This window comes from Lepus europaeus, chromosome 19 (genome assembly GCF_033115175.1).
Source record: "Lepus europaeus isolate LE1 chromosome 19, mLepTim1.pri, whole genome shotgun sequence".
Classification (NCBI taxonomy): domain Eukaryota; kingdom Metazoa; phylum Chordata; class Mammalia; order Lagomorpha; family Leporidae; genus Lepus; species Lepus europaeus.
The window spans coordinates 7971659-7992999 of record NC_084845.1 but is presented as its reverse complement, the minus strand read 5'-3'; the positions used below and the strand labels follow the sequence as shown (position 1 = coordinate 7992999).

At 63.7% G+C, this 21341-nt stretch overlaps 1 protein-coding gene across 2 annotated transcripts in view; it reads left to right on the top strand.

The window, feature by feature from the left end:
* The window catches only part of BICRA (BRD4 interacting chromatin remodeling complex associated protein), a 56351-nt gene extending 39023 nt beyond the window's left edge, over nucleotides 1-17328 (top strand). For both annotated transcript variants that reach the window (XM_062177269.1, XM_062177268.1), the window contains 10 exons: nucleotides 270-2243; nucleotides 2604-2780; nucleotides 11683-12291; nucleotides 12382-12544; nucleotides 12739-12827; nucleotides 13005-13045; nucleotides 13877-14025; nucleotides 14115-14209; nucleotides 14292-14394; nucleotides 16245-17328. In XM_062177269.1, coding sequence (XP_062033253.1) covers nucleotides 270-2243; nucleotides 2604-2780; nucleotides 11683-12291; nucleotides 12382-12544; nucleotides 12739-12827; nucleotides 13005-13045; nucleotides 13877-14025; nucleotides 14115-14209; nucleotides 14292-14394; nucleotides 16245-17263 — 4419 coding nt within the window. In that variant the 3' untranslated portion in view covers nucleotides 17264-17328. The remainder of the gene's footprint in view (nucleotides 1-269; nucleotides 2244-2603; nucleotides 2781-11682; nucleotides 12292-12381; nucleotides 12545-12738; nucleotides 12828-13004; nucleotides 13046-13876; nucleotides 14026-14114; nucleotides 14210-14291; nucleotides 14395-16244) is intronic.
* Nucleotides 17329-21341: the final 4013 nt, after the last annotated feature.

The window sequence follows — 21341 nt, the reverse complement described above, 5'->3', positions numbered from 1 at the left end:
CGGTGGTTTCCAGGGCTCTTCTGGGATTTGGAACCACAGATGCGTAGTGCAGGCTGGTACAGCTTAGCAAAAACAAAAAAAAAAACTGATTTTTTTTTTAAACCTTTGAGAGGTGCCATAGGGAAACGCAGGTCAGGGCAAGCGGCAGCCAGGCACGGAATGTTCTGGAACACAGCCGCTCCGCCACCCGGGCATCCCGCCCTGCGGCCCCGGCTGAGCTCCGCCTCTTGCTAACCTCCCTCCTTCCTTCCTACCCTCCCCGGCCTCAGCTCCACGTGCAAGAAGCCTCCGGTAACCACCTGAACCCGGAGCCCAGCCAGCCGGCCCCCAGCGTGGACCTGGACTTCCTGGAAGATGACATCCTGGGCTCGCCCGCCGCCGGGGGCGGGGCGGCGGGCGGCGGGGGCGCTGACCAGCCCTGCGACATCCTCCAGCAGAGCCTCCAGGAGGCCAACATCACGGAGCAGACGCTGGAGGCCGAGGCCGAGCTGGACCTGGGCCCCTTCCAGCTGCCCACGTTGCAGCCGGCGGACGGTGGGGCAGGCCCGGCGGGGGCCGCGGGCGCTGCCGCCGTGGCCGCGGGGCCCCAGGCCCTGTTCCCTGGCGGCGCAGACCTGCTGGGGCTGCAGGCCCCGCCCACCGTGCTGACGCACCAGGCCCTGGTGCCGCCCCAGGACGTGGTCAACAAGGCTCTGAGCGTCCAGCCCTTCCTGCAGCCCGTGGGCCTGGGCAACGTGACCCTGCAGCCCATCCCGGGCCTCCAGGGCCTGCCCAACGGCAGCCCTGGGGGTGCCACGGCGGCCACGCTCGGCCTGGCGCCCATCCAGGTGGTCGGCCAGCCGGTCATGGCGCTCAACCCGCCCGCCTCTCAGCTCCTGGCCAAGCAGGTGCCTGTCAGCGGCTACCTGGCCTCGGCGGCCGGCCCCTCAGAGCCGGTGACCCTGGCCTCGGCCGGCGTCTCCCCACAGGGGGCCGGCCTGGTCATCCAGAAGAGCCTCCCGGCCGCCGTGGCCACCACGCTCAACGGGAACTCCGTGTTTGCGGGCACGGGCGCCGCCACGGCCGTGGCCGGCGGGACACCCTCGGGACAGCCGCTGACGGTGGCCCCGGGCCTCGGCGCGGCGCCGCTGGTCCCGGCACCCAACGTCATCCTGCACCGCACGCCCACGCCCATCCAGCCCAAGCCGGCCGGGGTCCTGCCCCCCAAGCTCTACCAGCTGACGCCCAAGCCCTTCGCGCCAGCCGGCGCCACGCTCACCATCCAGGGCGAGCCGGGCGCGCTGCCGCCGCAGCCCAAGGCGCCGCAGAACCTGACCTTCATGGCGGCGGGCAAGGCCGGCCAGAACGTGGTGCTGTCCGGCTTCCCCGCGCCGGCCCTGCAGGCCAGCGTGTTCAAGCAACCGCCCGCCACCACGACCGGGGCGGCGCCGCCGCAGCCGCCGGGGGCGCTGAGCAAACCCATGAGCGTGCACCTCCTGAACCAGGGCAGCAGCATCGTTATCCCCGCACAGCACATGCTGCCCGGCCAGAACCAGTTCCTGCTGCCGGGCGCCCCCGCCGCCGTGCAGCTCCCGCAGCCGCTCTCCGCCCTGCCGGCCAACGTGGGCGGGCAGATCCTGGCGGCGGCGGCCGCAGCGCCCCACGCGGGCGGACAGCTCATCGCCAACCCCATCCTCACCAACCAGAACCTGGCGGCTCCGCTGAGCCTGGGCCCCGTGCTGGCCCCGCCGTCGGGCGCGCACAGCGCCGCGCACATCCTCTCGGCCGCACCCATCCAGGTGGGGCAGCCTGCGCTCTTCCAGATGCCCGTGTCGCTGGCGGCGGGCAGCCTGCCCACGCAGAGCCAGCCGGCGGCCGCGGGGCCCACCGCCACCACCGTCCTGCAGGGTGTCACCCTGCCCCCCAGCGCCGTGGCCATGCTCAACGCCGCCGATGGGCTGGTGCAGCCCGCCACACCTGCTGCCGCTGCCGCCGGGGAGGCCACCCCAGTCCTCACGGTGCAGCCCACGCCGCCAGCACCGCCCGCAGCCAGCACACCGCTGCCCCTGGGCCTCCAGCAGCCGCAGGTGCAGCAGTCCCCGCAGGCCACGGCCCCTCCGGCCACCGCCCCACCTCAGGCCAGCACCCCCCAGCCCAGCCCGGGCCTGGCGTCCAGCCCGGAGAAGATGGTCCTCGGCCAGCCGCCACCTGCAGCCACCACAGCCATCCTCACTCAGGACTCCGTGCAGATGTTCCTGCCCCAGGTACTCGGGGCCCTGGGCGAGGGTGAGGGGTGCTGGGGACTGGGAGACCCCCGAGCTGAGAGAGGCTGGCCAGGGTCTGGTGGGGTGGGGCTGACACGTGGCCGCCCCTGGCTGAGCTGGACAGACCGCGGGCTGGCAGCCACGGGGAGGGATGGGCTGACAGGCGAGGGGGGGTCTCGGAGTGCACAGCAGGTGAGCGTGAACGCGACGGCCAGGTCAGGAAAGCAGGGGTGGGACCAGCCAGCCGGGTCATGCTGCTGCGCCCGCCATAGCCTTCCCTGCAGCCCCGGGACAGGGGCGGTGTGGACGGGGGTCCCTGGGCGTGGCCTTCTGACCCCTGTGCGGGCTGCCCCGTTGCAGGAGAGGAGCCAGCAGCCTCTCTCCACAGAGGGCCCCCACCTCTCCGTGCCCGCCTCGGTCATAGTCAGCGCCCCGCCTCCTGCCCAAGACCCAGCCCCGGCCACCCCCGTCGCCAAAGGAGCTGGCCTCGGCCCTCAGGCCCCCGACAGCCAGGCTTCCCCGGTGCCGGCCCCCCAGGTAGATGACCCCAGCAGCCTCTGTCCTCAGCTCAGCCCCAGCCTCGCCCCCTTCCCCCCTCACCGCTGTCCGCCTCCTCGCTCCCGGCCTGCCTGCCTCTGTCTCGCTGACCTGGGGATCGGTGCTGTCCTCTCCTACTGCCACCCCCACCCTGCACTGCCTGTGTCTCCTCGCCCCCAGCAGGCAGGGGGAGGGCTCCACATGCTGGATAGGGCTGCAAGACACACAGCAGGAAAGGCGGTCTTCCCTGAGGTGCTGATGCCCACGTCCAGGCAGGGAGCATGCTCGGAGAGTCCACGGGGCGGTAGAGTCAGGCACGCAGGGACCAGCCCTGGCCTTGACCCGTGGCCTCCTGCTGGGGCTTCTGGCATCCTGTTTTGTGCATAGACGGTCACGTGCGTGGATTTCCTCTTCCACGTCTATAAAATGCGGCACCCTCCCCTGTGGTCCTCACCTTGCTCCTGTCCTTTGAAAGTTGACCTGGAAGATGGTTCTTCGCCTTTCTGAAAGCTGCCAAGTAGTCCACCGTGCAGACGGCACGTTTTCCTCTAAGCAGTCCCTGTTGTCGGGCTTTTAGGTCGTTTCCTGTCCTTGGTTGTTGCGAGCAAACCTGTACAGACTGCATTAGAAGTGGGAGGGCCTGCAGACACGTGCGTTTGTACTGTTGATGGACATTGGGCCACAGCTGGGTTCAAGCTTTCCCAGCTGTTCACAGTTCGCGTCTGTTTTCTTGAACTTGACCAGTCTGATAAGTGAAAATTAGTATTTTGCTTTAGTTTTTTTTTTTTTTTAATTGTGGTTCAATGCTCTCTGTACTTTCTGTTCTACGAAATTGTTCCTACCTTTTGCCATTTTCACATTTGGCTTGCCGATCATTTTCTTGTTTATTCGTAGAAACTCTTTACATATAAAAGAAATTTAGCCTTTTGTCTCACAGGAGAGGGGAGGGTAGGCTGTGTCCTGGAGGAACAGGTGTTGTACTTATCCAGGAAGGATAGCGGACAGGGAGAAGGAGGAGGAGGGACGTCACAGAGGCTGGAGTGGTAGCGCGCGATCGGCACGAGCTCAGGCTGGAACAGCTGTGATTCCTCCGGCAGGCTGTGCCACTTACTGTGTGACCCTGAGCAGCTGGTGTCTGAATTCCGTAGCCAGATGTGAGGGGGCTTCGGGGTGGAGTAAACGAATTCACAGTCGGGGTGCTTCACAGAGCTTGTGGGGAGTGGACTGAAAACATAACTTTATTCTGGTGCAAAGGAAAAAAAAAAAAAAAAAGAAACCCATGCATTGTTTTTTTCTTAAGAGGCATTTTCCGTGACTGCTAGGCACAGACTATGCACTGGAGAAATGTTCCCTGGCATGGTGTTGAAGTTTATTTATTTGAAAGTCAGAGAGACAGAGAGAGAGAGGTCTTCTACCTGCTGGTTCACTCCCCAAACAGCCACAACGGCTGGGCCACCCTGAAACCAGGAGCCGGGAGCTCCATCCGCACTTGAGCCTTCTTCCACTGCTTTCCCAGGCGCGTTAGCAGGGAGCTGGATTGGAATGGAGCAGCCAGGACTCAAACTGGGTCTTTGATGTGGGAAGCTGGTGTCAGGGACTGCGGCCTAACCCACTGCGCCCCGATGCTGGCCGGGAAGCCCATCTGGGTCTCCCCGTGGGTGGCGGGGCCCCGAGCACTTCCGCCGTCCCCTGCTGCCTGCTGAGGTACGCATTAGCAGGGAGCTGGAATCAGGGGTGCAGCCGGGCCTCGCACCTGGCACTGCGGCGTGGGGTGCAGCCACACAAGCACAGCCTCCCGCCACACCAGGCACCCACCTGCCTCTCACTGTTAAATCGGAGGCAGGGGGCTGCCGCTGTGCAGCAGGTTAAGCCACCGCCTGCAACGCCGGCACCCCAGGTGAGCTCAGTCCAAGTCCCGGCTGCTCCACTTCCGAACCAGCTCCCTGCTAGGGCGCCTGGGAGGCAGCAGATGATGGCTCAAGTGCTTGGGCCCCTGCACCCGCATGGGAGACCCGGATGGGGTTCCTGGCTCCTGGCTTGGACCCGCCCCAGTCTCGGCTGTTGTGGCTGTTTGGGGAGTGAACCAGCAGGTGGAAGACCTCGCTCTCTCTGTCTCTCTGCCTTTCAAATAGCAAAACTGAAGCAGATCCAGATAGGCCGGTGGGAACCAGTCCGTGCCTGCTCCTTCTGGCTTTCCCCGGCCCTCTCTTCCCGCTCCACGTAAACTCCAGGAGGTGGTATATATGTGTGTGTGTGTACGCGTGCGTGTGTGCGCGTCTGCTCCATCCCAGCGGCCACTCAGAGCCTGGCAGGTAGTGGGCACCCCGCGAGTGTTTATTGAATAAATGAGTGGAGGAATGAGTTCCCAACTCTGAAACTGAAGGGGAGGACCTGCAATTCGCCACCAGCCCAGCAGGTGAAAGTGTTGCTTGCTCTCGGCAGTGTGAGCCGGAGGCCTCTGGGAAGGAAGAGATGGGAGCGTGGCATGTGCCAAGGCCCTGAGGCAGGAGCCGACTTGGAATGAACAAGGAACAGCAAGCAGGCTGGAGAGCAGTAGATGGAGGGAGATGGCGTGGAGGAGTTGGTGGGGCCCTGTGCGCCAAAGCAAGGAGTTTGGGCTGGAGGCCAGGGGCAGAGCCTGAGTCCCTGATGGTCCACCCTCCCTCCAGCTGCCCAGCAGGGGCCAGGAGGTGGCTGCTTTAGCCCCCTGGGGACGAGATGCCGGTGGCTCGGAGACTCCGGAGCCAGCTTGGAAGCTAGGCAGCTGTGGCTGTTAACATAACAGGAAGTGACCTTTCTGTCACTTTCTGTCGTGTCCGGCTGCTGTTCCAGGCACTTTGCAAGTGGCCTCCTGTCTAAACCTCAGCTGGGCAGCGCCAGTGCCCCCAAAGTTTCTTGAGCTCAGACTCCATACAGCCAGAGGAAACAGGCTCCTGTGAAACTGTCCCGAGCACAGAGTCACTGACAAGCTGCGAAATGACCTGCAGGCTGGGTGTGCCTGAAGCGGCAGTGCGTTCCGGGGACCGTCTCGGGGCGTCTCCAAGACCTCTCGCTCCCCAGGCGCGGACGTTCCGAAATCTCCAAACCCCTGGAATCAAAGCTTCTGCGGCCCCGAGCCCTGCAGGTGTAGGATTCTCAGCCTGCCTGCGAGTCCGGGCTGGAACGGGAGCCGCGCTGCGTGCTGCCTGCCAGTCTCTGTTCTCTTTCCTCTGTGCCTTCGCCGTCACAAGCAGGCACCGCTGGGGCGGGGAGGAGCCAGGCACTGTGGGGGACTGTGGGCGAGTTGCTTGCGTCTCTGCCTCGGTTTCCCTCGCTGTACAATGAGGGCAGTAGCAGCAGCTGCTTTAGAGGGTTGGGAGTTAACACGGGGCTGTGGCTGGGAAGTGCTTAGAGCAGGGTTGGGCGGGTCCAGAGCTGCAGACTGAGAGGAGCTCAAGTCGCTGCTAATGACGGGCAGCGCTTCAGACAGCTAGAAACCATGTGTCAGTCCGCCAGCAGGAGCGCCAGCCAACAGTTATTTATAGACCCTGAAATGCAATTTTGTATCGTTCTCATGAGTCACAAAACCTTTTTTTCCCCCTCTTCCAATCATTTAAACATGTAGGGGTAGGCATCCCGGCCGGCAGTGAAGATGCCCCTATGGTAGTGCCTGGGTTTAAGTCCCTGCTCCGCTTACGGTCCAGCTGCCTGCCGCTGTGGGCCCTGAGTTGCAACAGGGGATCTTCAAGTGCCTGGGCTCCTGCCACCTACCTGGGAGACCCGACTGCAGCTCTGGGCTCCTGGCTGCAGCCCAGCCCAGCCCAGCCCAGCTCTGGCTGTGGTGAACATTTGAGGAGTGAACCAGCCGCCGGCAGATCCATCTCTGTCCCTCTGCCTTTCAGACAGATAAAATCAATCCGCCAAATAAGACCTTAAATAAAATTAAGATTATTCCTACCTTGGGGACCCTACGGACTGGTCAGCGGGGCGCACGTCCGTCCCTCGAGGCCCACCAGGGTACCCACAGATGCTGCTGGCCGGGTGAGGCGCTGGGAGCCCTGTGACCGGGTCCTTGCAAATTCAGGGAGTGGGTAGCAGGCTGATTTCCAAGGGGGTCGTTTTGTGTGGCCCACGAGTGGTGAAGACCCACAGAGCCCGGGGCAGAGAGGAGAGCTCCCGCCCCCGGCTTCGGGATTGATGGAAGGAATGGTCAGTGCACACAGGCGTCTCCTCTGATGTTTTCACTGTGTGGTTGACCGAATCCCGGAGGATGGGACCGGGGTGTGGACCCCTGATGGCGAGCGCCTGGGGTGGGTTTCCCGTGGTTTGCCCATGCCCATGCCTTTTGCACATACCTGGGGTGGGTTTCTTTTTTTTCTTTCTTTCTTTCTTTTTTTTTTTTTTTTTTTTTTTTTGACAAGCAGAGTTAGAGAGAGAGAAAGGTCTTCCTTTTCCGTTGGTTCACCCCCCAAATGGCCGCTACGGCCGGCGCGATGCGCCGATCTGAAGCCAGGAGCCAGGTGCTTCCTCTTGGTCTCCCATGCAGGTGCAGGGCCCAAGGACCTGGGCCATCCTCCACTGCCCTCCCAGTCCACAGCAGAGAGCTGGAATGGAAGAGGAGCAACCGGGACTAGAACCTGGGGTGCTGGCGCCACAGGCGGAGGATTAGCCAAATGAGCCGCGGCGCCGGGCTGGGGTGGGTTTCTAGAGGCTTGGGGGGTCAGGATGTCTGTGGAGAGCATTTGCCAGGGGAGCCCCGGGCCGCAGAGCCGCACTCCCACCTGCTTGTGGCTGCCCTGCGCTGCCCTCTGCTGGGGCGGGAGGTGGAGGAGCGCCCTCCATCCGCACATGGCTGCCACCTCAACAGCCCCCCCCCCCATGCTAGTTAAAAAAAAAAAAAGATAAAAATGACTTCATGCAAATTCTGAAAATTTAGAAGACTCTGAAAAGGACAAAGGAAATGAAATCCCCTCCCCATGCCACTGGGAGGAGGCGATTGGTAACTGTGTGATAGGTCCCCCCCCCCACCTTTTTAAAAATATTGATTTATCTATTCATTTTTGTTTGTTTAAAAGGCTGAGCCACAGAGAATGATCTTCCATCTGCTGGGTCACTCCTCAAATGCCCACAATTGCTAGGGCTGGGCCACGCTGAAGCCAGGAGCCTGGAACTCCATCCCGGTCTCCCACGTGGGTGCAGAGGCTAAAGGACCTGGGCCATCTTCCTTTGCTTTCCCAGGCACATTAGCAGGGAGCTGGATAGGAAGTGGAGCAGCCGGGACTTGAACCGGCAACTGGCATCTATATAGGATGCCGGCACTACAGGCTGGGGCTTTAACCTCTGAGCCACAGCGCTGGCCTCTATCATCAAAAGTTTTTTGTTTTTGTATTTGTTTTTTGTTGTTGTTGTTGTTGTTTTGACAGGTAGAGTTATAGACAGAGAGAGAGACAGAGACAGAGAGAAAGGTCTTCCTTCCGTTGGTTCACTCCCCAAATAGCCGCTACGGCCGGCGCTGCGCCAATCCGAAGCCAGGAGCCAGGTGCTTCCTCTTGGTCTCCCAAGTGCAGGGCCCAAGCACTTGGGCCATCTTCCACTGCCCTCACGGGCCACAGCAGAGAGCTGGCCTGGAAGAGGAGCAACCAGGACTAGAACCTGGCGCCCATATGGGATGCTGGCGCTGCAGGCGGAGGATTAACCAAGTGAGCCACAGAGCCGGCCCCAAAAGTATTTTTTTTTAAAGTGCAGGGCAAGCGTCCCAGCCATCGCTCCATCCCCAGCCCACTGCTGCCCCACTGCCACAGCCCCCTCCGACAAGCCACTGACTTATGCTCGTTTTGTTTTGTTTTTCATTTCCATCTTACTGATTTGAAAGGCAAAGAATTCTCCTGTCCATGGGTTCATACCCTAACAGCCAGGGCTGCATCAGGCCAAAGCCAGGATCTGGGAACTCCATCCAGGTCCCATAGGTGGGTGGCAAGGGCCCATGCACTTGAACCGTCCCCACCCCCTCCCGGAGCACACATGGGCAGGGAGCTGATGTTGGGAGCGGAGCCGAACTTCAGCCCAGATGCTCTGATGCGGGCCGCGAGAGCCCCGGGCAGCATCACCGCGGCACCTGGTGCCTGCCGCTGCTGTGTGTCCTGCAGCGCGGGGCACCTCCTCGCCCGAAGTCTCTCCTGCTTGTACCCAGAAGGCAGCGCAGTGCCCGCTGTGGTGGGCTCCCAGGGAGGGCTTCCCAGGTCCTCTGCTGAGGTCGTCAGCGCTCACCCTGTGCACTGCGTGTGTGTGTGTGCGGCCACATGTAGGTGTAGGCGCTGGCCTCCATCGCTGCCAAGGCGCCCCACATGCCCGGGCGAATTTGCTTGCCTCCTGGAGCCTGTTTGCAAATGTGCATTTGTGCCCGGGAGTGTCTGTGTGAGACAGGGCTTACTGCTAACGTGAAGGGTAAATACGGACCTCCAAGACGCCCGGATGTACATGTGTGTTGTTGCAAGTGACGCTGCGTACCTCTTGAAATACCTAAGCTCTTCGTGTGTGCTTTTTATGTGCAGCATCTGAGCCGATCCTTTGCCTTCTTCTCGCTGGTTGTTACTTTTAGTGATTTCTAGAGGCTCTTTACATATGAGACGACGAGCTTCGTGCTGTGAGCTAGAGATTTTTATACCTCCTGTCTGTCATTTGGATTGCTACTTAAGTGTTCAGAGTGTGTGTGTGTGTGCGTGTGAACATTTGTAACGCGAATGAAATGTTTGGATTTGGAGATGCTTTTGAACTTCGCATTTTTAAAATTATTTTTTATTTATTTGAACCACTGGTTCACTCCAAATCCCTGTGATGGCCAGGGCTGGGCTGGGCTGAATCCTGGAGCCTGGAACGCAGTGTGGGACGCAGGTGTCTTAGCTGCTGGGCCACACACCTGCTCCCCACGTTTTCTCCACTTTCAAATTTCAAGCATAGGGGTCAGCGCTGTGGCGCAGTGGGTCAAGCTTCCACCTGCGGTGCCACCATCCCATGTGGGTGCCAGTTTGAGTCCCGGCTGCTCCACTTCTGACCCAGCTCCCTGCTAATGCACCTGGGAAAGCAGTGGAGGACGGCCCAAGTGCTGCCCACGTAGGAGACCTGATTGAAGCTCCTGGCCCAGCCCTGACCACTGTGGCCATTGGGGAGTGAACCAGCAGATGGAAGATCTCTCTCTCTCTCTGTAACTCTGCCTTTCAAATCTTTTTTTTTTAAATTCCAAGCACCTAGAAGTTTCAGGATGAGTACAAGGAGGTCCCAGGCGTGTCGCTTGCTAACGCTCGGTGGTGGAGCCGCCCCCCCAGACTGGGCAGCCTCAGACAACAGTCGCGAGTGTGCCCGAGGGGCCTGGCTCAGCTGCCTGCCGCGGCTGCCATGGCGTCAAGGGAGTGGGGGGCCCACAGCCTGTATCGGAGGGCCTGGGCTCCAGTGCGGGCTCTGCCCCCAACCCCGGCTTCCTGGTCATGCTCACCCTGGGTGCCTGCGCCCACGTGGGCGTGCCCAGCTCCAGCTGCTGTGTGCATCTCTGTGTCTGTCCGTCGGTCTTCCTGCCCTTGATAACAAGGTGTTCTCCTGGGTAACCATTGCGCTGGCCCCGTGGCCAGCATGAGCAGTGGCTGCTCCTTGCCGCGTGGCCAGGTGCTGTGGCCTCTTCCTGAGCGTCCACGCAGTGCTGGGAGCACGGGGTGTGGCCGGCAGCTCCTCATCACTCAGTTCCCTCTGCAGCCAGCTTTTTGAGGTCTTCCATTTTCCTCTGTTGCATCACCCCCCACCCCGTGTTCTTCATCAGATTCCTGGAGGCGGGACTACCAGGTCAAAGGTCATGACCCTCCCAAAGCGCCCCCCCCTCAAGCTGCTTGCAGAGGGTTGTCCAGGGGACATTCCTCCAGCCATGTCCTAGAGCTAGGAGCCCCCCCCCCCCTTAGAGGTGGTAAACCTTTGTGTACGTCTGGGTTGATTGATTGATTGATTGGGTTGTTTTTGTCTTGGAATTGCCAGAATTGGCTCAGGGCTAGGCTTGGAAGGGATGCTGGACCCATCCTGGAGGCTACAGCTAATGGTAGCCAGGAATCGTGAGGTGGCCACGTAGGAAGCTCCCAGCTGGGTCCTCCTGAGTCTCTGAGCCGTGTCCAGGTGGGGAGGGGAGGGGCCCAAAGCTGGAGCTCCATCTCTCGCCCCTGGCCTCAGTTTCTCAGCTGTAAAATGGGTCCAGGGTCGCCACTGCTCTTAGGGCCCTGTTCAGACCCCGTGAGTCAGTGCGGTGCCCGTCTGTGCTGTCAGAGGGGCCACTGCTGGGTTGCAGGTTCCGTGGTACACGCGTCAGGCGCCAGCCCAGTGTTAGGTACACAGCTGGTGCCACCTGTGGCTTCCGTGGTCGGTTCTGAGGGCAGACAGTCCAGCCAGGCGTGTCTTAGGTGAGGTTGCTGCGTGCGTGTCAGCACAGCTAGTCCCAGGGTCCAGTGTCGCCTGCCCGCACACCCATGCGGCACCTTCACCCAGGGCCACCCAGGCACATGGAGGCAGAGGTCCTGGACACTTGGAAGGGGGCCCCGGACTCAGGTGTTAGCATCAGAAGGCGCCCCCAGCTGTGGCCGGGAGCCCAGCCCCGGGAGCCGGCACACAGCAGGCAGGCACTGGCAAAGGGGATGCTGCCTGCCGCCCCTCCCCCGCTGCTGCGCTGGCTGCTCCCTGGCCTCCTGCCGCTGGGCGCTGGGCGCTGGGCGCCGTGTGCTCACTGCTGTGCTGCTTCCTCTGCTGCTGCCACCCACCCCGCGGGGCCCAGGGCACTGGAGGGCTGAGCCGGGGGCGGGGGGGGACCGAGGGGCAGGGCGGGGGGAGGTGCTGGCTAACACGGGGAGGGGGCGGCCAAGGCAGCTTCTGACCCCTGCCTCTCCTCCCCGCCCAGATCCCGGCAGCCGCTCCACTGAAGGGCCCCGGCCCCTCCTCGTCCCCTTCGCTACCTCACCAGGCCCCCCTGGGGGACAGCCCCCACCTGCCCTCCCCGCACCCTGCCCGGCCCCCCTCCCGCCCGCCCTCCCGCCCCCACTCGCGCCCGCCCTCCCAGCCCCAGAGTCTGTCCCGCCCGCCCTCGGAGCCTGCCCTGCACCCCTGCCCGCCACCCCAGGCCCCACCCGCTCTGCCGGGCATCTTCGTGATCCAGAATCAGCTGGGTGTCCCCCCGCCTGTCAGCACCCCAGCCCCCACCGCCCCAGGCCCCCAGCCACCCGAGGGGCCGCTGCCTGCCGCCTCCCACCTCCCTCCAGCCTCCACCTCCGCTGCTGCCGCCGCCGCCTCCTCCGAGGCGTCCACCAGGCTGCAGGCCCCCGCGCCATCTGACTTCCAGCTTCAGTTCCCGCCCGGCCAGGGGCCCCACAAGTCCCCCACGCCCCCGCCGACCCTCCACCTGGTCCCCGAGCCCACGGTGCCCCCGCCGCCTCCGCGGACCTTCCAGATGGTGGCCGCCCCCTTCCCGACCCTGCCCCAGCCGAAGGCCCTCCTGGAGAGATTCCACCAGGTAACCAGCCAGGGGCCCCGGCCACGTCCTGCCTGCCTGTCCGCCACCCGCCTCTCTGCCCCCGGCCCTCAACCGCCTTCCCGCCCTCAGGTGCCGCCCGGGATCCTGCTCCAGAACAAAGCGGGCGGGGCACCCGCCGCCCCACAGACCCTCACCAGCCCCACTGCCTCGGTGCTGGTCAGCAGCCAGGCCCCCTCCGGGACCCCTGCTGCCCCCAGCCACGCCCCTGCCCCAGCACCCATGGCCACGACAGGTAGGGGAGAGGTGGCCACGTGGGAGGGCTGGGGCAGGGCTGGGGGTGTGCATGCCCAGGGCAATGGGGGGAGGTGAGGGAGAGAAGGCTGACTCCGTGATCCCAGGGGCACTGGGGGGCTGCAGGCCCAGGAGAGGCCTCTGTCTGTGCCGTGACCCCACAGCTCTGTATCTCCCCCCTGCCGCCCGCCCCAGGCCTCCCTCTGCTTCCCGCCGAGAGCAAAGCTTTCGCCAGCAGCCTTCCGACCCTGGGCGTGGGCAAGGCTAACACTTCCGGGCTGCAGGTGAGACCCCTCAGACGGGTGAGGGTGCAGCGGCACACAGGAGGTGGGAGGGGTGAGGGCAGGGGGTCCTGCAGTGGAGCCCCAAGTCGGGGAAACACAGCAGGAGGTCAGGAGCCAGAACCCAGGAAGCCAGAGACCGGTGCACGCTGGACACACCCCCTCCCCTCTCTCCCGCAGCTGAAGAAAGCCCCCGCCCTGCAGCCCAGCAAGGAGGCCTGGTGAGTGGCAGCCCCCATGCCCAGGCTCCGCCCCTGGCCTCCCCAGGGGGCCGCCCTGAGCCCTGGTCAGCTATGTGTGGGCTGCGCCAGCTCTCCATCTCCCCCGTGGGTGATGGGGTGCACCCCAGGCTGGGGGCATCAGTAGCACACAGCTTACATTAGTTCCCTCAGACACAGCTGGGGCACGGCAGCCTCACCGGGTGGGCGGGCAGAACCCAGTGGGTAGACCCCCCCCCCCGTGTTTGAGATAAGTGGGTGCAAGTTTGGGTGCAGGGACAGAAATGGGCAGGGGGGAGAGGCAGCGGTGGGTGGGTGTCTGGGCAGGCAGGCAGATATTGGCAGGATGCGGGGTGGGTACCTGAGGGATGCATGGGGACCAGGTGGGGGTGCACGGGGGAGGGGTCCATGCTGGCCTGCCTTCCTGCCTGCCCGTTCTTCCTCACCAGCATTTGTTAAATGCTCAGTTCCCAGCCTGTGCCAGGGGCTGGGGACACCGTGGTGGGCAAGGCTGGCTGTGGCCAGAGGCTGCCGGCCTTCAGCACAGGGTGGAGGCCGGGCTGGACCTGAGGCCGAGACCCCCACCGTCCGGCCGGCCTCGCGGGGTCGCCCGGCCGCAGGCAGGTGGTGACACACTGACCTCTGGCGGCGGGACGCAGACTAGCGGTTAGCCCGGGTTTTTCCGGCGCTGGCTTCTGCCTCCTGAGTGCTGGGGACCATGACTGCGCCCCCCAGCCCGGCCTCAGTTTCCCTTACTGTAACATGAGGGTGCCCACAGCACACACCTGTGCCTCTCAGCGCGTGTGGTCTCTCCCCTTCCCCTCCGCACCCCAGTTTCCTGGAGCATTTGCACAAACATCAGGGCTCCGTCCTGCACCCCGACTGCAAGACCGCCTTCCCCTCCCTGCGGGACGCGCTGCAGCGCCTGCTGCCCTACCACGTCTACCAGGGCGCCCTCCCCTCCCCCAGCGACTACCACAAAGGTGAGGCCCGTGCGGGGGGCAGGCCGGGGGCTGCCCCGCGCCCGCCTCCGGGAGCCCGACCGCCCCAACCTCGCCTTCCCTCCTGGCAGTGGACGAGGAGTTCGAGACGGTGTCCACACAGCTACTGAAACGCACCCAGGCCATGCTCAACAAATACCGGCTCCTGCTCCTCGAGGAGTCCCGGGTAGGGTACCCGCCCCCCCCACTCCTGGCGACCCCTCCCCCTCTCCCACCCCCCCCACTCATCCTGTTCCCCTCCCCCGCAGAGGGTGAGCCCCTCGGCTGAGATGGTGATGATCGACCGGATGTTCATTCAGGAGGAGAAGACCACCCTTGCCTTGGATAAACAGCTGGCCAAGGAGAAGCCCGGTGAGAGGGGCGGGGCGGGCCGGGGGTCCCCGCTCCTGTCTGTGCCGAGGGCGGCCTAGGGGGCTGGGTGCTCCATCAGGGAGCCAGGTGCGTGGCCTTCCCCGCCGCCGCCGCTAGGGGGAGCCCGAGTCACTCCCCCTTGGTCTTGGGTGGCAGGACGGACCAAGGCTACCCAGGGCCCTGGTCGCAGCCCCCCCCCACCCGCCCCACCCGCCCTCCCCGCACTTGATGGCTCTGAGAAGCATCCATCGATCCATCAATCCAGACTTGGTGGCCTGGTCTGCCTCACCCCAGTCCCAGCCCCAGGGACTTTGCAGTTCCCCTGGCCCTCACCCTGCCCTCTGCCCTGGGCCCCGGCTTATCTGCACACTGTTCCCGTTGGTTATCGAGTCCGAGAGAGGGCCAGCTCCTGTCTGCTGCTTCCCTCCCTGAGAGCCTGGGAGGCGGGAGCCCAGTCACTCCGGCTCTCAGTCATGGAATGCAACCTGGGCACTCTGCCGTGGGACCCCCGTGTCTTAACACTGGGCTCAATGCCCACCCCCTCATTTTTCTTTAATTTTTAATTTTTTTTAATTTTTGACAGGCAGAATGGACAGTGAGAGAGAGAGACAGAGAGAAAGGTCTTCCTTTGCTGTTGGTTCACCCTCCAATGGCCGCTGCGGCCTGCGCGCTGTGGATGGCGCACCGCGCTGATCCAAAGGCAGGAGCCAGGTGCTTATCCTGGTCTCCCATGGGGTGCAGGGCCCAAGCACTTGGGCCATCCTCCACTGCACTCCCTGGCCACAGCAGAGAGCTGGCCTGGAAAAGGGGCAACCAGGACAGAATCCGGCACCCCGACTGGGACTAGAACCCAGTGTTTCGGCGCCGCTAGGCGGAGGATTAGCTTGTTGAGCCATGGCACCAGCCTCACCCCCTCATTTTTAAAAAGTAGTCAAAATTCTTATTTATTTGAGAGGCAGAGTTACAGACAGAGAGAGAGGTCTTCCATCCACTGGTCCACTCCCCAGTTGGCTGCAACAGCCGGAGCTGAGCCCATCCAAAGCCAGGAGCCAGGAGCTGCTTCCGGGTCCCCCACATGGGTGCAGGGGTCCAAGCATTTAGGCCATCCTCCGCTGCTTTCCCAGGCCACAGCAGAGAGCCCAATGGGATGCCGGCATTGCTTAACCTACTACACTGTAGCACCCGTCCCACATGGGTGTTTTTAAAAATACTTTATTTGAAAGGCAGAGTGACAGAGAGAGACATGTAGACATCTCCTCTCCCTGGTTCACTCCCCGAGTGCCCATAACAGCCAGGGCTGGGCCAGGCCGAAGCCAGGAGCCGGGAACTCCATCAGGGTCTCCCACGTGGGCGGCCGGGGCCCAGTACTTGGCCCGTCCTCAGCTGCCTTCCCAGGTGTGCTGGCCGGGGCTGCATGGGAGGTGCAGCAGCAAATCGGCATCTTACTGGCTGCTACTGTCCCAGGAGCTGGCTCAGCCCGCTAGGCCCCAACATCCTGGTCACTGGTACTTAGAGGACACCTTGGTGCAGGGGATCAGCGGTGCGGGAGGGCGGGAGCCGCGAGCCTCGCCGCGGGGGTGTGTAGGGCTCTGGTGAGCTACTTTGCCTCCGCGTGCACACCTGTCCGTCAGGTGCAGCGCACTGCGGCCCGTTCCCAAGCCCGCCTGACGCTGCCGGGGCAGGTGCGCTCTGGAGCAGTCCCTGGCGGGTCCCGGGGCAGGCAGCCTGCTGGAATCAGGCGGTAGGGATTACTCCCAAGAAGCACAGGTGTCCGACTCGCGTCGGGCGAGGGCTGGGCAGCGCGGGCCTCCTAACACCCGCTCGTCTCTCTGCCCCCCTGCCCCCCGCAGACGAGTACGTGTCTTCCTCTCGCGCCCTCGGCCTGCCCGCGTCCGCCGCCTCCGACGGCCACCGGCTCCCAGGCCATGGCTCCGCGGCAGCCTCCGCCGCCTCGGCCCAGCCGCCGCCACCACACCTGCCCACCAAGCTCGTGATCCGGCACGGCGGGGCGGGCGGCTCCCCGTCGGTGACCTGGGCGCGGGCCTCCTCCACCGCCTCGTCCCTGGACGCCGACGAAGACGGCCCGATGCCCTCCCGCAACCGCCCGCCCATCAAGACCTACGAGGCGCGGAGCCGCATCGGGCTCAAGCTCAAGATCAAGCAGGAGGCGGGGCTCAGCAAGGTCGTGCACAACACGGCGCTGGACCCGGTGCACCAGCCGCCGCCGCCACCCGCCGCACCCCAGAGCGCCGAGCCCCCGCCGCGGCCGCCGCCGCCCCCACCGCCGCCGCCCCCGCCGCCGCCGCCGGCCCCCGGCCAGATGAACGGCACGGTTGACCACCCGCCGCCGCCTGCAGCCCGCAAGCCGCCTGGGCCCGCGGCGCACGGGCCGCGCCTGCCGCTGCGCAAGAGCTACCGGGAGCACACGGCCGCCAGCCCCGCGCCGCCGCCCGCCAAGGTGGACGAGGCCACGAGCGGGCTCATCCGCGAGCTGGCGGCCGTGGAGGACGAGCTGTACCAGCGGCTGCTCAAGGGCGCTGCGCCCGGCGAGCCCGTGGCCGCCCACGCCGGCGGCGCGGCGCAGGGCGGGGACCCCGGCTGGGAGGCGCCCGCGCCGCCGCCCAGCAAGCGGCGCAAGTCGGAGTCTCCGGACGTCGACCAGGCCAGCTTCTCCAGCGACAGTCCGCAGGATGACGCGCTCACGGAGCACCTGCAGAGCGCCATCGACAGCATCCTGAACCTGCAGCAGGCGCCCGGCCGGCCGCCCGCGCCCGCGCCCGCCGCCTCGCCGCCGCCCCCGCACAGGCCCGAGGCCTACCCGCCCTCCAGCCACAACGGCGGCCTGGGCGCCAGGACGTTGAACAGATAACAGCGGGCCGCCCGGGACCCGCCCATCTCCCCCGCCTAAGTTATTGCCTTCGTAAAGGCCGCCAACCCCCCTGCCGCGCCGCGCCGGGTGGGTGGGGGGGCGGGCAGGGCGCGGACTCGGGGGAGGGGGCCCCCGGCGTACCCGCCCCCGCCCCGCCCAGCCACAGGCGGGCTCCCCCCCGGAGTGCCAGTGCCTGCCTGTGCGCCCCCTGCCACATCTGCCGCCTTGCGGGGCGCGCGCAAGCCTTTGCCAGGGAGGGTCCTTCCAGACCACCCAGCCCCCACCGCCACCGCACAGGCTGCAGAAGGAATCCGCAGATGGGGCGGGGGCTCCCCCGGGGCCCGCATCCTCTCCGGGGCACGCGCTGCCTCCTTGTGCGCCCACGCGTCCAGGCGAGAGCAGGCCCGCGCGCCCAGCCGCAGCTGCGGCTCCACCGCGATCCGAGCGAAACCGGGGTCCCCCCCCACGCCCCCGCCACGCAGCCAGTCTTCCTCCGCCCTTCCTGCCTCCAGCCGCCCACGCCACATTTTGAAATCTTGGAGAAAAAACTAGTACTGTAAGATAAATTTTTTTGTACTGTATTTATTGTGTATAAGGATTTTTTTAAAGGAGAATTCTGTACATTTAGAACTCTTGTAAATTAAAAGCCGATCCTTTTTTTAAAACTGTACACATGCCCCTTTGGCCTTGTTGCTTGGGGAGGTTATGGGGGAGGCCGTGGTTTGGGGGGCTGCCCAGGTGTGCTGGCTGCACCTGCCTGGGCAAGGGGCTCCCCGGCTTGTCGGGGGTGGTGGGGAGCACACCAGAGTACTGATGGATCTGACTCACGGGAGGGGAGGTCTCCGTGGGCCCTGCCCCCTTTTTTTTTTCTTCCTTCCTTCCTTTTTAGATTGATTCATTTATTTGAAAGGCAGAGTTACAGAGAGGTAAGGGCAGAGAGAGAGAAAGAGAGAGAGAGATAGAGAGAGAGGTCTTCCATCCAGTGATGGCCGGAACAGCCGAATCTGGGCCAATCTGGAGCCAATCTCCCGGGTCTCCCATGGGGGTACAGGAGCCCAAGGACTTGGGCCGTTCTCCACTGCTTTCCCAGACGTGTAAGCAGGGAGCTGGATCAGAAGTGGAGCAGCCGGGACTCAAACTGGCGCCCATATGGGATGCTGGTGTCACAGTGCTGGCCCCTTTGCCCCTTTCAGAGTAGCCAGGACCTCACCTGGGGAGCTCAGGTGCCTGCCTGCTTTGGGCTAAATGTTGTCAGCCAGGCAATATGGCCCCTTGGTGATTTATTTTGTAAGAATTACAGGGAGAGGTTTTTCCATCCGCTTTTCCATCTGCTGGTTCACTTCCCAAATGCCTTCAACAGCTGAGCCTGGGCCAGATGGAAGCCAGGAGCCAGGAGCTTCATCTGGGTCTCCCATGCAGGTGTAGGGGCCCAAGAATTTGGGTCCTCTTCTACTGCTTCCCCAGGCACATTAGCAGGGAGCCGGATCAGAAGAGGAGCAGCACCCATATGGGATGCCCGTGTCACAGGCAGTGGCTTTTCCCGCTGTACCACAACACGGCCCCTAAACATAATTCTTTGTTTCATATACACATAGCCCAGAGGTGGTTTTAGACAATATTTTTGGTGCACCTGCATTTTTCAAAAAAAAGGGGGCTTTTTTATTTATTTGAAAGGCAGAGTCACAGAGAAAGGTCTTCCATCTGCTGGTTCACTCCCCAGATGTCTCACCTGGGGCTGAGCCAGGCTGAAACCAGGAGCCAGGAACTCCCAGGTGGGTGACAGGGGCCTGGGCATCCCAGGTGCATTAGCAGGGAGCTGGATGGGAAGTGGAGCAGCAGGGAGCTGGGCAACGTGGCAGCACTGCATGCAGGGGCGCTTAGCTCGCTGTGTGCACCTGCGCTTTGACCCTTGCCTGCCCCCGGAGGCCAGGTTGGAGTTTTCCAGGGTGGCGTCCTGTGGGTGTTCAGGCAGCAAGACTGGGGGCATTTCAGGCTTTGGGTCAGGGCTTCCCAGCCTGCACTGCAGGTCTGCACTGCGAGCGCTCGCTCTCTCTCACTCTCTCTCTCTCTCTCTCAGATCAGTAAGGCACGGCAATGCCTTCTCGCTGTAGAAACTTCAGACTCACACGGGGGGCCCAACCCTGAGCGCAGGACTGAAGGTAGATTGGGGGTGGCCAGCGCTGTGGTCAGCAGGTTGAGCCTCCGCCTGTGACGCTGGCATCCCATATGGGCGCTAGTTCAAGTCCTGGCTGCTCCATTTGCTATCCAGCTCCCTGCTAATGTGCCTGGGAAAACACCAGAAAATGATCCAAGTCCTTGGGCCCCTGCACCTGCGTGGGAGACCGGGATGAAGCTCTAGGCTCCTGGCTTCAGATGGACCAGCCTAATCCTTAAAAAAAAACACCTGAAAACGGGAGTGCCACCCAGACCTGGAAGACTGAGCTGTTTCCCGAGTGAGTCCAGAACAAAGCAGAGAAACTGAGGGAACGAGCGATCAGCCCAGCCGGCACCTACAGACACCGGGAACCGGCACGGTGGGCACATCCCCAGGGCTGCGGGGATGGGGGCGGGGGAGGCAGCTGCTGCTCCCCGGGGCCTCTGGATGAACTTAGGGGTGCTTTCTCCTGGCCCGCGGACTGGGGGAGCTGCGGAGAGTGAGCTGGATTCTGGCCCCCGCTTACCCAGCGCGGCCAGAGAGGACCTCGGGCTCCGGGAGCGCCGGCGCCCCCTGGCGGCCGCGTGCGGAGCGGCGAGGGCCGGGCCGGACACAGTGGGTCCGGAGGCCACGGGCGACACATAGCCCCGCGGGAGACCCGCCCTTGGCGGCAGCCACGGTGACTACCTGCAGCCGGGGCCGCGGACCAGCGACGGGGTGTCCTGCACGCTGAGCCCACCTGGGTGGGCTGCGAGGAGGCCCTCGCTGGGGGCTGAGAGCTGAGGGCGGCAGCAGGTGCGCACCCCCACCCCCACCCCTGAGCCAGGGGGTCACATGGGCTCCTCTGGGACCCACGAGTGAGGACATCCGTCCACTTAGCTGCCAGCTGCCTTCTTGCTTTAGACGCTGTGGCACAGCGGGTAAAGCCATCGGCTGCGATGCAGGCGTCCTGTAGGGGCGCTGGTTTGAGTCCCAGCTGCTCCACTTCCTATCCAGCTCCCCGCTAATGTGTCTGGGAAGGCAGTGGAAGATGATCCAAATCCTTGGGGCCCTGAACCCTTGTGGGAGACCCAGAAGAAGCTCTAGGCTCCTGGCTTTGGCCTGCCTGGCCCCTGGCGAGTGAACCAGCAGGTGGAAGATCTCTGCCTTTGAAAAAAAATCAATAACATTTTGAGCAATGCTATAACGAGTACCTGGAATGGACTGGCTGGCGGTGACAGATGCCCAGCAGGAGATCCACGCAGAGACAGCGGCGTCGGGGCTGGGGAAGACTGAGGAGAGGCCATTTCAGCAAAGACCCTAGGGAGACGTGGTCCCAACAAAGGCCCATTTTACAGATGGGAAAACTGAGCTACTTCCCTGTGTGCTGCGAGCCCCGGCGGTGCCGGCCCCCGGGGGAGGAAAAGCCAGCTCCAGGCCCAGATGATGAGACAGGGTGCTTCTCGAGCACCCAGTGCAGGCAGGCACGGGGCATGACCTCTGGGCTCGGCTGTCTCACCTGTCAAATGGGTGCAATGTCGCTGAAGGGTTCTGAGGATTCAGTGAGACTCCCCCCAGGCCTGAAGAGCACAGGACAGACCCCTGCACAAACACCGGCTGGGCCCCTCCCCCAGGCAGACCCCGCCCCGTGCCCAGTGCGGAGGTCACCACGGGTGGGGGGAAGTCCCGGCACAGGTGAGGCAGAGCAGGCAGACGGGGCAATCTGGGATGGGGCAATCTGGGAGGGCTTCTCCGAGGAGGTGACGTTTGCTCGGAGGCCTGAGGGAGGGGCGGGAGGGAGCCAGGCTGCTCCCTGCGGGGACAGCGCTCCAGGCAAAAGGACAGTGCAAGCAAAGGTCCTGAGGCCGGGGCTTGCTGGAGATTGAGAAGCGGTGAGGAGGCGGCTGCGGCTGGAGCCAGGGGAGCCTCCTGAACTCAACCCGC